Source organism: Xenopus laevis, chromosome 1S, assembly GCF_017654675.1.
Source record: "Xenopus laevis strain J_2021 chromosome 1S, Xenopus_laevis_v10.1, whole genome shotgun sequence".
In the NCBI taxonomy this organism is placed as follows: Eukaryota; Metazoa; Chordata; class Amphibia; order Anura; family Pipidae; genus Xenopus; species Xenopus laevis.
In genome coordinates, this window is record NC_054372.1 from 62,901,507 (window position 1) to 62,914,632 (window position 13,126).

General features: G+C 34.5%; 1 protein-coding gene across 2 annotated transcripts in view; it reads left to right on the forward strand.

Annotated features, from left to right (window-relative positions):
• The window catches only part of ppp3ca.S (protein phosphatase 3, catalytic subunit, alpha isozyme S homeolog), a 109,737-nt gene extending 96,973 nt beyond the window's left edge, over positions 1-12,764 (forward strand). Inside the window, 3 exon segments of one of the 2 annotated variants that reach the window (NM_001087344.1) lie at positions 2,424-2,521; positions 5,959-5,988; positions 10,921-11,801. In NM_001087344.1, the coding sequence (NP_001080813.1) occupies positions 2,424-2,521; positions 5,959-5,988; positions 10,921-11,108 (316 nt within the window). In that variant the 3' untranslated portion in view covers positions 11,109-11,801. 2 annotated transcript variants of the gene reach the window in all.
• The last annotated feature ends 362 nt before the right edge of the window (positions 12,765-13,126 follow it).

Here is a 13,126-nt window from a genome sequence, read left to right on the forward strand (position 1 = left end):
CAGTAAAGTCAACATGAACCAACCTAGCCTGTTTTCTGGTAAACACAGACATAGTAACACAGACATAGCCAAAGGCAACAGAAATTGAAGGTTTATGGCTACTCGTAGTTTGCTGCCAATCAGTTTAGATAACCAATGCTAGCCCATTAGGCTTCCTATGCTGAAATGAACAAATTGTATTTATCATTTTCTAAAATCTGCACATGGAGAAGTAATCATAAATTTCATACTATCCATCAGATTTTACACTTAGATTTTACGTTTTCATTTGTAAACCTGTTTCCATAATTTATTTAATTTACTCTAGTGTAAATTATTTTCTCACAGACCCCTCTGTCTAATGCAGACTCCCAGCCTGCTCTTCGCACAGAGACTTGACAGAATCTATACTACACACACTAAAATGTAGACATTAATCAATCTGATTGACCCTCTGTGGGTAGAGATTTGGCTGCTGTTCCTTCTTCCCCTGAACTTCCCCCCCCTCGAACCCACTTATTTCTGTGGATCCTTCACTCTCTTCTAGAAGGACACTCTCCTCCTGGTCCAAAGCTGTACAGCCTACCTCCAACTGCTGCTTTTACTTCCTCTTCTTCCCAGAATCCTCTTCCAACCTGAAATCTGTTTTTTCCCAGGGGAGTCTAGAGCTCCCAACTGCCCATCTCTTTTCCTCCTTCTCAGTAGCTCTCACCTCTTTTTGTCTTTCTGCTTTGCTGGTTAGCAGTTGTGCTTACAGGGGATAACCCCCTTAAGAAGGCAATTTGGAATAGCCACTGACATAAAAGCAAATATATTTTGTGAACCAGAATATTTGTGTTATTTTTACAGAAAGCATGATATGGAGTATTATACATATCCCTTGAGAATATCTACCTTGAAGGCGATAGATAACCTGTGCATTTTTTTATCTGAGTTCATTGACAGATTGTATGTCACTCTCCTCCAAGTCTGTCTTGCTGTGTTTTCAGCTAATTATTTTCTGTCCTCAGTCTCATTTGGCATTATGTTCCAGTTTATTCTGGGAGCATAGCCAAGTGCAGGGGTCCAACGAACACAGGTGTAAACACATCTTTCCACAGCTGCTTTCTCAGTGTGGGTTTGCTAAGCTGTTCATCCACATACACACACACACACACACACACACACACAAATACAGCGTCATGCAGAATAGTTGCCTACTGGTATTAAAAAATGTCAATGTTATAAATGGAAACCCTTTTAAAACAAGTGCATTTGGGGAAGTTATTAAAAATATTCATATAAGGATAATAAGCATACTGCTACAGTAAGCTGAAACCTTTATATTTATTTAATTATTCTTGTACTTCTTAATTTTCTTGTCATTGATGTAAATAGTGCTGTAATTATATATAGGATCCTGTGGGCCAGTGCCTATGGCTAATAAAAAATCTGCCTGCCACCAGAAACTGCAGCCAAATCCAGCAGTGGAGCTAAAAGGGGCAGCTCTTTCTTTCATGTACAGCTGATCACCGCTTGGGAGGGTGCAGATGCTTAGAAATACATCCTTTATAGATACATAAAGTAAAGTAAAAGAAAATAAAACCTGACAGCTTCCTATTTTTCTATATAAAACTATCCCTCCAGACTGCCTCTATCTCAGTGATACCTGCTGTAAAAATTTCTAAAGAAAGCTGCTTCCTTCAGTTAAACTGGGCTGGGGTACAAATAAAAACCGCACTCTAGCCTGTGGGAGGATCGTGCCACATCCAACCCAGTTTGTCTGCTGTAACCAGTTTTCTATGGGAACCTTAAAAATGGCACCTTTAATAGGAAAAAACTTTTTTTTTTCCACAAAAGATTTTGGCCATTCTATTTTAGCTATACTGAATTCCCTATGGATATACATATGAACTTGTCTATATTACTTGCAATGCAAAAGAACCATAAATATCCTGTAAATTGTATCCTTATAATTGGTGCTTTGTGATGTAATTTGTCACACAGTTCATGAAACTTAATGTTCTCCCTGATGTAATATATGAATATATTAAAGTCACCTCTGAGTACCTTGACTAATATAAAAGCACTTGGCCTTCGACCTCATCATGGAACTCCTCATAATATCCACACATTTTTCAATAAGGGGGTACATAATTCTCTGCATATTTTCATCTCTTGATCATTTTTATCAGCCTTGTGAATAAAACTGAGTTTTTTAAGATGTTTCAGCCCCACACAAGAAGAACCCAAGAACGTAAATTGTAAGGTTTTGATCCTGGGTAAGAAATCGAGAGAGTTGTGAGAATTACTCTTTCTTATTGCTTTTGGATAATTTACACATATGCAAAACATAATTATATACTATACCAAAAGGCATAGTTATCATACAAAAAAACTAGAGAAGTCTGATAGCTTGAATGGCCTTATTTTATCACTGTACTTTGTTTTTTTTTGTCCAACAGAGAAGAGAGTGAAAGTGTGTTAACTCTAAAAGGTCTTACACCCACCGGAATGTTGCCTAGTGGTGTACTCTCTGGAGGCAAGCAAACACTCCAAAGTGGTAAGAAATATTTAAAAGGCTTAATGTTGATTGATGCATGTCATACAGTACCTTTGCTAGGGATAAGATGTTGCATAGGCACAATAATATACTTAATAGTGCTGCTAAAAGGTGACATTTTCAGTTAAATGGTCTGATGCAATAATTTTCATTACCTTGATTTGTTTTGCATAGATGCCACCAACAGACCCTTTTTGTAAGGCCTATGAAATAATGTGTTATATGTTTGCTTCAGAGGCTCAATTTAATTTATATAAATTAGCTGCTTAGTACCCATTCGGGTTAGATGGTGTCAAACAGGCTAGATGGTGTCATTTGTATCCCCCAAATTTCCCAGAAAAAGTAAAGGATATTCTGTGACCTATGATTTCCTAAACAGGGCAAGGATGTAATCTAGTAGCATGCATAGACCGTTTCAAATGTATTCGAACCTTCCTTATGTTTGAAAATTATTGCCTAGATCTAATAAGAGTCATGATATTTTAGGTAGGGTTTAAATTTTCTCAGCAGTATTATTCATCTTATAGTGTGATATGTAAAACCTTGGTGGTAAATTATTCACAAATTTATGCTTCAGATATTCAAATATGTTTTGAAGAGTTCACATCTAAATTAAAATATGTGCTAACACTATTAATATCACAGTCATTTGATTTTGTGGTTTTATTGTTAACACATGTAATGGTACTCTGTTTATGTATGTCAAAAAAAAGTTTTTATAAATATCTTTCTTTTAGGGAAACATTGCTTAATACAAATAGGAATTATGTTCTGAGCTTTAACACATACACTCTTTACATTCTTAATGTGGCGTTCCTAGAAAAAACTGTAAAATTGATACTATCTTTATACTATACTAACTATACTATACTATCTTTATAGAAAAAAAAAGCTAAATTGTATGTGCCTTTTGCAGCTTCTGAAGGCACAGAGTCTATTTAAATTATTTCATACCTTCATTTTGGTCAGCGTGGATGGCTTCACCGCATTTATTGTGCCATTCTACTCAACATGTTTCAGGTATAATTCATTATCAAGGTGATAAAGGGTTGAAACAATTACATATAGGGTTGCATTGTCCTTTTGAGCACACAATGCTATTATGGGGAGATTAGTCGCCCAGCAACAAATCACCTCTTCTTCGGGCAACTAATCTCCCCCGAAGAAGAGGCAATTTGTCGCTGGGCGACTAATCTCCCCCATCGAGAGCTGTTGAACCAAGCTTGCCAAACAGTATAAAATTGACTAAATCCGCTAATATCTCAGAAAGTGCCAAGAATAGAAATTAAATGTAGATCCCCTTTAAGACTTCATAAATGCCTTAAAAACAACTGATCTGGTGTGCCCATAAAGGGATATATACATTAAGGGGCAGATAAATCAAGGGTGGAATTGAAAAGTTTAATTTTCTATAAAAAAAATTATAGCCAAAACTGTCAAATTTGACTAGAGAGTTATCCAGATTTGATTCGAGTTTTAAAAAAAAAGTTAATTAGATTTTCAAAACTTGCAGGGTTAATGTTTAAGTCAATGGACAATTGTTGTTGGCGGGAAGGTATTTCGGGGAGATTAGTCACTGGGCGACTAATCTCCCATCTGCCACCACCCTCAAGAATGAATTTTAAAGTATCTTGCATTCATAGTGTGTGTGTGTGTGTGTTGTGTTAAGGCATAATAAAAATGGTAAGTTATTCCATGTATACACAACTATATGAGCAGCACTCACACAACTAGCAAGTAGCCTGCAGACTCTTACTATTTTTAATAATAATTATGTTTGTTCCTTATAAATATCAGCAAAATTGGTCTTCTGTTTGCAGTAATTGATTGGTGTTTATGGCACTGACTGCTTTACTTACCTTGTTTCTGTTCTTTTTTACATTTGTGTTTGTCATTTACAAATAACATTTTATTATAACCTTTGGTACATTCTGTGTAGCAATATTTAACAATATTTATTTTCAAAGGCAAATTAGAAATGTTTTGTATGTGCATTACCTTTTATATTGTAAACCTTTTAAGCATTTTAACATTTACTTATAAAAACATGAACTTATTTCAGATTCACAATTTTACTGTACAGGTATGGGACCTGTTATCCAGAATGCTTGGGACTTGTGGTTTTCCGGATGATAGATCTTTCCTTAATTTGGATCTTCATACCTTTATTCTACTAAAAAATCATGTAAACATTAAATAGACCCAATAGGCTGGTTTTGCTTCCAATAAGGATTAATTATATCTTAGTTTGGATCAAGTACAATGTACTGTTTTATTGTTACAGAGAAAAAGGGAATTGTTCTTTTAAAACCTGGATTATTTAATTATAATGGAGATTATGGGAGATGTTCATTCCATAATTCAGAACTTTCTGGATGACGGATCCCATACCTGTATTATAAGTTCTAGATAATCAATAGTGAGTCAAGTCAGTGGTTTCATCTTCACAAATATAGCTCCTCATTACTCATAAGAGTATGTATGTATGTATGTATATATGTATATGTATATGTATATGTGTATATGTGTATATGTGTATATATACCAATTCCAAAAATTAGGTTCACACTGGGGTCTAAGGATATATTATATATATTTTTATTACATTAAAAAGAACTGGCCAATGTTTCGGTCTCTGTCTACGACCTTTCTCAAGTCTCTTAGACAGAGACCGAAATGTTGGCCAGTATATTTATGACCTAATTATTGCCTAAGACAAAGTTATAGGAATAGGAAGTATAGGAAAATTGTTTTCAAAATTTGGAATTTTGCATTGTAATTTTCTGTTAGCATAGTGTAAAAATAATTACCATTTACTTCTAACCAATATCTAAATGGCATGTTAATAATTTGATGTATAGGTGCAACCACTGTGTTCAAAGGTCTTTTTATTCTTATGCGCATTAAGAACTGGTGTGATCCAAAGCAGTACATCTGTTGTTTACTCAAACTTGCCATCAAGGGAAATATTGAAAAAGATCATGTACACACTAGTGCTTAATGGACTGTTCTTTTCAAATCGTTCTTTTTATAAGACTATACATTTGAAATCCAAAAACCAAAACCATTTTCTTTTATGTGGTTGCACCTTGAAGCTAATGCTTGACTGTATTTGTTCTGTATTCCAACTAATCTGTCTGTTTTCAGCTGTGCAGGCGAAGAAGTGGTTCACTATCATAATATTTGCCATAACCAGTATTTTGAATAATAATGCACTATTTTCTGAATCTCAATATCTTGTTTTTATACATCTTAACAGTTGCCACATGGAAAAGACGAGTTTTTATGTGTAGCCTTTATGTTGTCTTCTGTGCAAGAATCCAGCACTTAAAGTAACATTAGTTCACCTGCTCCTTTGCTACTCACTTACTTGTTCTTAAGAGTTACAATCCTCTGCTCATTTTCTCATCCATTTTGCTACCCTTTCTTCTCTTTAGCTACTGTTGAGGCTATAGAGGCTGATGAAGGTAATTGGCAAGCCCCCTTTCTGTTGTATTTACAGCAGATAAGGGCCCTGCTGGGTGTATTCATTTTGCTGTAGCTTGTATCGAGTGTGTGAGTGTTGGGCTAACAACTGTGGCTAAGTTAACCAAATGTGCTTGCTTTAAAGGGGAATTACAGTCTACAAGTCTCATTTTTATCTGTGAACTCATTTATATATCATCAAGGCAAGAGAGGATGGCAGGTGTTAACATAGCCCTCTCTGATATGTGTGCCTTCACTGTTTTCTCTGCAATCTCATTACCTAGAATTTTCAACAGCCTTTCATAAAATGAGCATGCTTTATATGTATTATGCAACATTCAGGCAATTCATTTTCCTGTCTGTCTAAATTCTGCTAAAACCTGCCTGCTGCCTCATTTTTATACAGCAGAAAAAGCATTATTTGCTTCAAAGGCTTATTATGATAATTCTGTATTTAAAAAAAAAAAGTACTGGCTGTTTTCGAACTAAAGCAGATGTTTTATTGGCAAATTAATATTCTGACATTGGTCTGCAAAAAATCTATAGTTAAAATAATATATTACGCTCTGAAAAAAAACATAGAAACGCTTCACAAATGCTTTAACATAGTGTTCCCCTTTAAAACAATGTTATCAGTTGTATTTTGTTCTTATGTAGTCCAAATACCCAATTGTAGCACCAAATTTGTCTCTTCTTATTGGTAAGTTCATGGAATTCAATCTGATCCTTCCTTTAGCTATATTAGCAACAAGTAAGAGAAAATACAACTGAATTCTAAATAGCAGCAACTTTGGCTGTTATTTATGTTGGAATCGTCTATTCCTATCAGCAAAATCTAATTTGCAGTGTGCGTTGTTGTTGCCAGTTTGGCTGTTTTCTGTATTTTCTGTGATTCTGTGTCGTGTACAGTATATCTTTGATGTAAACTGCTAACATCTTTTGGGCCATTTACTAAACGGCAGTAAGTTGGGTCGAACAAAGCATTCCATCTTGTGTATGAATCCCCTCCCAAGTTCTTACCATATAAATAAATGGTATGTAAATATCTCCAAAGATCACATGTGTTTGCCATGCAACTGAATAAATAATGCATTTTTTTTGTCCCAAATTTGCTTAAAACCATATCACTGTGGTTAGCATTGGTTGTTTTTTTGGAGTCAAGTTTCCAGTTGATGTGAAACTATTCTCTCTCCAATTTCTTGCCCTCACCAATCACTTTAATTTGCTTGTCTTCTTTCCTAACCTTTGATCCATCTTTAGCCTTGTTCTATTCATCCCTTCTCCCTCACTCATTTGCCATCTTTGTGTCCATTTATATTTACCTTTTTTTTAATATTTTTCTTCCATCTGTGGTTTGCTTGTTCTGCCCTACTCGGTTGTTCGTATTTACACTTAATATGACCCTGTATATCTTAAAGGCAAACACACAAGTGTATTTATGTCTAAAGGAGAGAAGTTGTGCAGGCTTCATTAGATTCATTAGAACCCTTCTTGCAATTCATATGCTTTACTCTGTGTAATAGATTTTTCATTTGTATTATATTTAGATTAAAATGTATATTAATACGATATACATTGTTATATTACATTACTTACACTAAATCTCATTTATATTCTGTATAAAGCTATGAGGTATATTCTAGGGCCATTTGTCTTTTCATTCAATTTAGAAAAATGCAACTACTTTCCTTGCCTGTACATCTTTGCCCCTCTCATTACCCTTTTTAAAAAAAATGTAAGCTCCCCCAATACCGCCGTGTAGTCAATTGGGCCCCATAGTTTAATCTGCAATTTACATTTTTTTTCTTAGGCTTTATTTATTTTTGTAACATGAATGAAGTAGGAATCCAGGAGTTCCAATTAAGTCTTAATTACCTCTGGAATCCCATGTAGTGTGGGATTTTCAAATGTATGACCAACTGTACTGATTATTATTGTTATCATACTTGCTGTTTATAGTTAATCTAAAGCATCCAACATTATTTAGTTATATATTGTGCTTTCTTAATATTAAAAGTCACTGTAGTAAATTGCAGGTCATTTTACAGTTTGACTCTGCATAATAGTTGGACTATCAAGTTACATTTTCTGGTACCATTTGAGACTTGTTTCAATGAAAAAAGAAATGTTGGTCTTCATTTGCATTTTGTCTCCTCTTTTAAAGCTCTTTACCTAAGCCTTGAGCAGCTTTGCTTTACTTCCACCCTTTCCCTGCCCATGCTTCCTAATTAATTTAACTACCTGTGTGCTTTCGGTTTAACATGAGATGTATAAAACAATGCATTCATGAATTACTTTTTATTGATCATGAGCCATCTGAAGAATGGTCCACTGGAGTTCATCTCAATGACTTATATATTAATTTAGTGGTTTACAGGATACTGTGTTTTTTTCTCAGCCTTTCTCCTCCAATAAATCTTGGTTGCTTATGCTCAAAATGCAGATCAAAAGAGAAAACTAAGAAGCAAGGCCTCTATTTTAATGTTGCTTTTAGTCATTTACAAAAATAGTTTTCTGTCTAACAAAAGCTCTCGTTGTGTTAAATTTATAATACATACTTATGAAGTGCAAACTTAGCAGGAAGTGGTTTAATAGCATCTATATATCTATTCAACACATTTCTTTTAACTATGTTTGATCTGTAAAAATCCTGGATGAGTTTTCAATTTATTGGATAAGGGCTGTTTTGTTTCCTTTATGAATCTCAAAAAGTTCCCCTGCCATTTATGAATCGCTCTTGCAGTTGCAATAGATGGTTTTGTTCATTTGTAAAGGAACAAATCAAATTTCATTATACACTCCAGATTTTTTTTTCCAACTTGCAAAACATCCATAGATGTTCGATTTATGCAGTAGTACTGAAAAGTTTGCATAGTCTGAAAACACCATCTATTTCCACACAAGCTCTGAGACTAGAAAACCAAAAAACTCCGTTAAATCAAAAACATTATAGTCAAACATTATTTGTCAAAAACATTATACTTGTTCATTTATTTATTGAGGCTCCCCTTGGGCAGCAAGAACTGCAACTAAAGGGGTTATGTTATAAAATGCACTAAATTTACCCGGGTGCAGTATCCATAGCAACCTATTTGCAGGTTGAATTTACTGGTCACCTGTTTAAAAGCAAACCTTTTATTGATTGCTATGAGTTACTGCTACTGGGAAAACTTAGTGCCTTTTATCTCATATGGGGTAAGTGTTTTCGTCACTTGGAGGAATTTTATCTTTAAAAGAGCACCTTCAACTTAGGAATGTTGGTGGCCTTTTTCAAATAAACTTGCACTTCAGGTCCTTCCACAACATTTTAGACAGAATTTGTCTGTACCATTTTCCTGCAGAATTTGATGGTACAATTCAGAATTCATAGTTCCATCAAGGATGGCAAGCCATCCTAATCAAGAGGCAACAAAGCATTACCAAACCTTGATACTGCCACCACCATGTTACACAGATAGGATAAGGTTCTTATGCTGGAATGCTTTTCTTTCAAGCCAGAAAGTTCCATTTTGCCCATTCGTCCACGGAGCATTCTTCCAGTATCCTTTTGAATCCTTTTGAAGGCAGGTAGCAATGTTATTTTTTAATAGTAGTGGCTTTCTCCTTGTAACTCCATTATTGTTCAGGTTTCTCCTGATGGTGGAGACATGACCTCTGACATTCATCAATGCAAGAGAGGCCTTTAATCCCTTAGATGTTAGCCTGGGGATCTTTGTCGTCTCCCAGAGTCTTACACCCTTTGTTTATGGTGTGTTCTTTGTTGGTTGACCACTTCTGAGTAACAATTGCACTGATAATGGAATGGTGCAAATGAAACACTTAAAAATTGTTTTGTAACTTTTTACAGCCTTGTCAGTATCAATAATTGTTTTTGGAGGTCCTTGGACAGTAAGAACCCACATTTCGTTTTTTTAAATAAGGATGGGCCTTACACACTCACAACTTATCATCCCATTGATTAAAACACCGGACTACAATTTCCCTTTACATGAACTCAGAATCGTAAAGGTTACCATACTTTTGACAGATACAGTTATGTCCCTTCATTTTCCTCAATAAATAAATGAAGCATAATGTTTTTGGATTCATTTGTTCACGCATTCATTATCTCAGACATACTTATATGGTCAAAATTGTATGCCGTTCCTTTGATTTTTTTTTTTTATTTATCATTTTATTAAAGCCTTATTTTATATTCTCAAATTATGTTATTACATTTAGTTTTTGTAGACTGGAACTTGTTTAGCTATACATTTATTTGAAATTTTATTTGAATAGTTTAGACACTGCAGATCAGTCTTTGAGAAATGGTGAATTTAGCATGACAGCGATTTAAATAATTTTTTTTGTTTGCAAAATAAAACCCTTTAAAATGAATCCTATCATAATTAACATTTAAAAAGTTGGCTGAATAAATCATACAATTTGCTGGACTGATGTCAAAACAATAGTATGTAAATTGAGATCTGTTTAAGATTGCATAAGATTGCAGTATGCTATTTAATATGTTTATTACAAGAGCTATACCTGTCATTTTATTCCGGCCATACACACGTGAAAACTGCCAGCTACTAATCTATTACTGTTATTCTACATTTAATGGAACATAGTGTTGCCATTATTGCACACGAATAAATATTGATAGGTTACGTTATGTAACAATAAATCCCAAACGGACCCCACATGTCATAGATTTATGTATTTGCAACAAATGAAACATGTGAGTTGAACTCAGATGGATAATTATTTAATTCACTTTTTTTCTGTTTACATTTAGTTTGTGAGCATTTCCAAGTGATTTCGTTGATTTGCAAATGTGTTTTTCCCGTCACATTTCACATCATTTATTTATTGCCTTGCTGTGGGAAAACTTCCTGAATTCATTGGTTATTCATTAACATCTTTCTTTTTCATTCTTGACATGTTCCATTTAGCAATCAAAGGATTTTCACCACAACATAAGATCACTAGCTTCGAGGAGGCCAAAGGCTTAGATCGTATTAATGAAAGGATGCCACCCCGTCGAGATGCTATGCCTTCAGATGCCAACCTTAACTCAATCAACAAGGCTATTTCTTCAGAGACCAATGGTACTGACAGCAACGGCAGCAATATTCAGTGACCATTTCCTGTTCATTAAATATTTTTGTAGCTGCAAGGCATGGTGGGATTGCTGCACAACAGCAACTGGGTTTCTTGGTTTGGGTAAATGCTACTTACTTTTGCGGGTGGGTGTTGAAAAATTAAGTTTACAACTTCATCTTAAAACAAAAAGTCAGATCTATTTTAGTGAGGCCCTTGCCTCATCTGAATATGCCTATAATTGCTTGTAGAAAAGAAAAAAAAAATATTGCTCATATATATTACAAAGGTAGGAGGATAAAATATCTTCCAAATACATTTGGAATTTCTAGTTACTTTATTGAAAGGCCTTCTTTTAGTTCCTAAACATACAGTATGTCTTTGTTGAAATTCTTACTATTGTATGTTTACAGTTACAGCATTCAACTAAAAGACGTTGGCGTACAAACATTTTTAAAACATAATGTACAAACTAAAATAAGGACTATTTATTGATAATGTTTTGTTACTCTTGTCAGGCATTGGCTGTGTTTTTTTACTCCTGAAGATGCATGCAAGACATTGGTGAGCAGTTTCTTGCAAGCCTCTAATTCCAGGAGGATTCAAAAAAATATTCACGTGGGCAGTCTTAATGCCATTGGTGCTGGAGTTGGAACTTCAGTGTATCAGTTTGGCACTGTATGGGAAAAGAAGGAAGAATGTTGAATTATTTGTTAAAGATGCCAAAAAAAAAGAGCATAAAGTTTAATTTTGTACAGATCATGCTAACCTCAGGTTACTTTAGTGTGCTTGAATGCCCTTCTTATTATATAACACACAGCTTACTTATTTGACCGTAAATATTTTTTTTCTTTAAAAGCAAGAACTGGAATAACGATAACCATTTTTTCTGTTTTATCTGTTTTGTTTTTTTTTGGTAAATAAAGTATTGGTTGTGGCTTGCTGACTTTTAATATTTATGAGTGGTGCATTTTTAAGTATAGTGTACAAGACACCATATTAAGTGCAGTGGAAACAAAAAAGCATCTATATTCTGTAAAAATCTGCCTATGCATGTTTTTTAAGACAAAATGGCTGTATAGGCCTGTATGGGACTGTAATGCGCTTAGTGGTTGGACTCCTACTGGAAATGTATGTATACTGGCATACTTTATATTCTCTAAAAATGCTTAATGCCTTTGGAATTTTGTAATCAACATATAGAAAAAGCTTTGAAAAAGAAAAAAAAAACCTAGAGGGGAGAAGAATATTCTTAATGTTTTTTAAACAGAACGCTTGTCGTGCACATATATATGGTTAGCATGTTTAGCAAACCTTGTGAAATTTAAAAGAACTTTGTGGTTACATGTGAAACTCTTAAGTGCATGGTAACTGTTAGTGTCATAATGGTTTGGGCATTCTATTTGTTTTGTCATGTGCCACAAATGTGTCATTTTTTCACATTTTTCCCTTTATAATATGAGTTATGAATTATAAAGACTCCTGACATCAAGAATTTATTGGAAAAAAAATCAGTCCATTTATTTATTTTTTTTCTATCAAATTGTTTTAAGTGCCCAAGTAATTCACTACAGCCTAAAGCCTTGCCTTTGTACTTTGACTTCTGAAATGTTGGCAATCGAAGCATGCACTTGTAACATGGAAAAAAAAAAAAAGCATTTTATATTACTACTCAATAAAATGTGCATGAACTTAAGCAGCCTTTTGCTTCCTGGTCTTTCTCTTGGAAATCGCACAGGTGAATTATACGGTGGAATGGAATTTTAGGGCTTTTGGAAAAGAACCTCTTGAGCATAAAATAGGCAGCACTCCGGTTATTAATATATCAATTTATTGCAGCAGACTGCTGACTGAGCAAGCTGAACATGTTTCGCGAACAACTCCCTTAATCATAGGCTTGTAAAGGAGTTGTTCCCAAAACGCGTTAGGCGTGCTCAGTCAGCAATCTGCTGCAATAAATTGATATATTCTTAGCCGGAGTGCCGCCTATTTTATGCTCAAGAGGTGTGTTGATAAAGTGGGGACGCTGGAGGTAGAGCACCTAGGAATATATACATA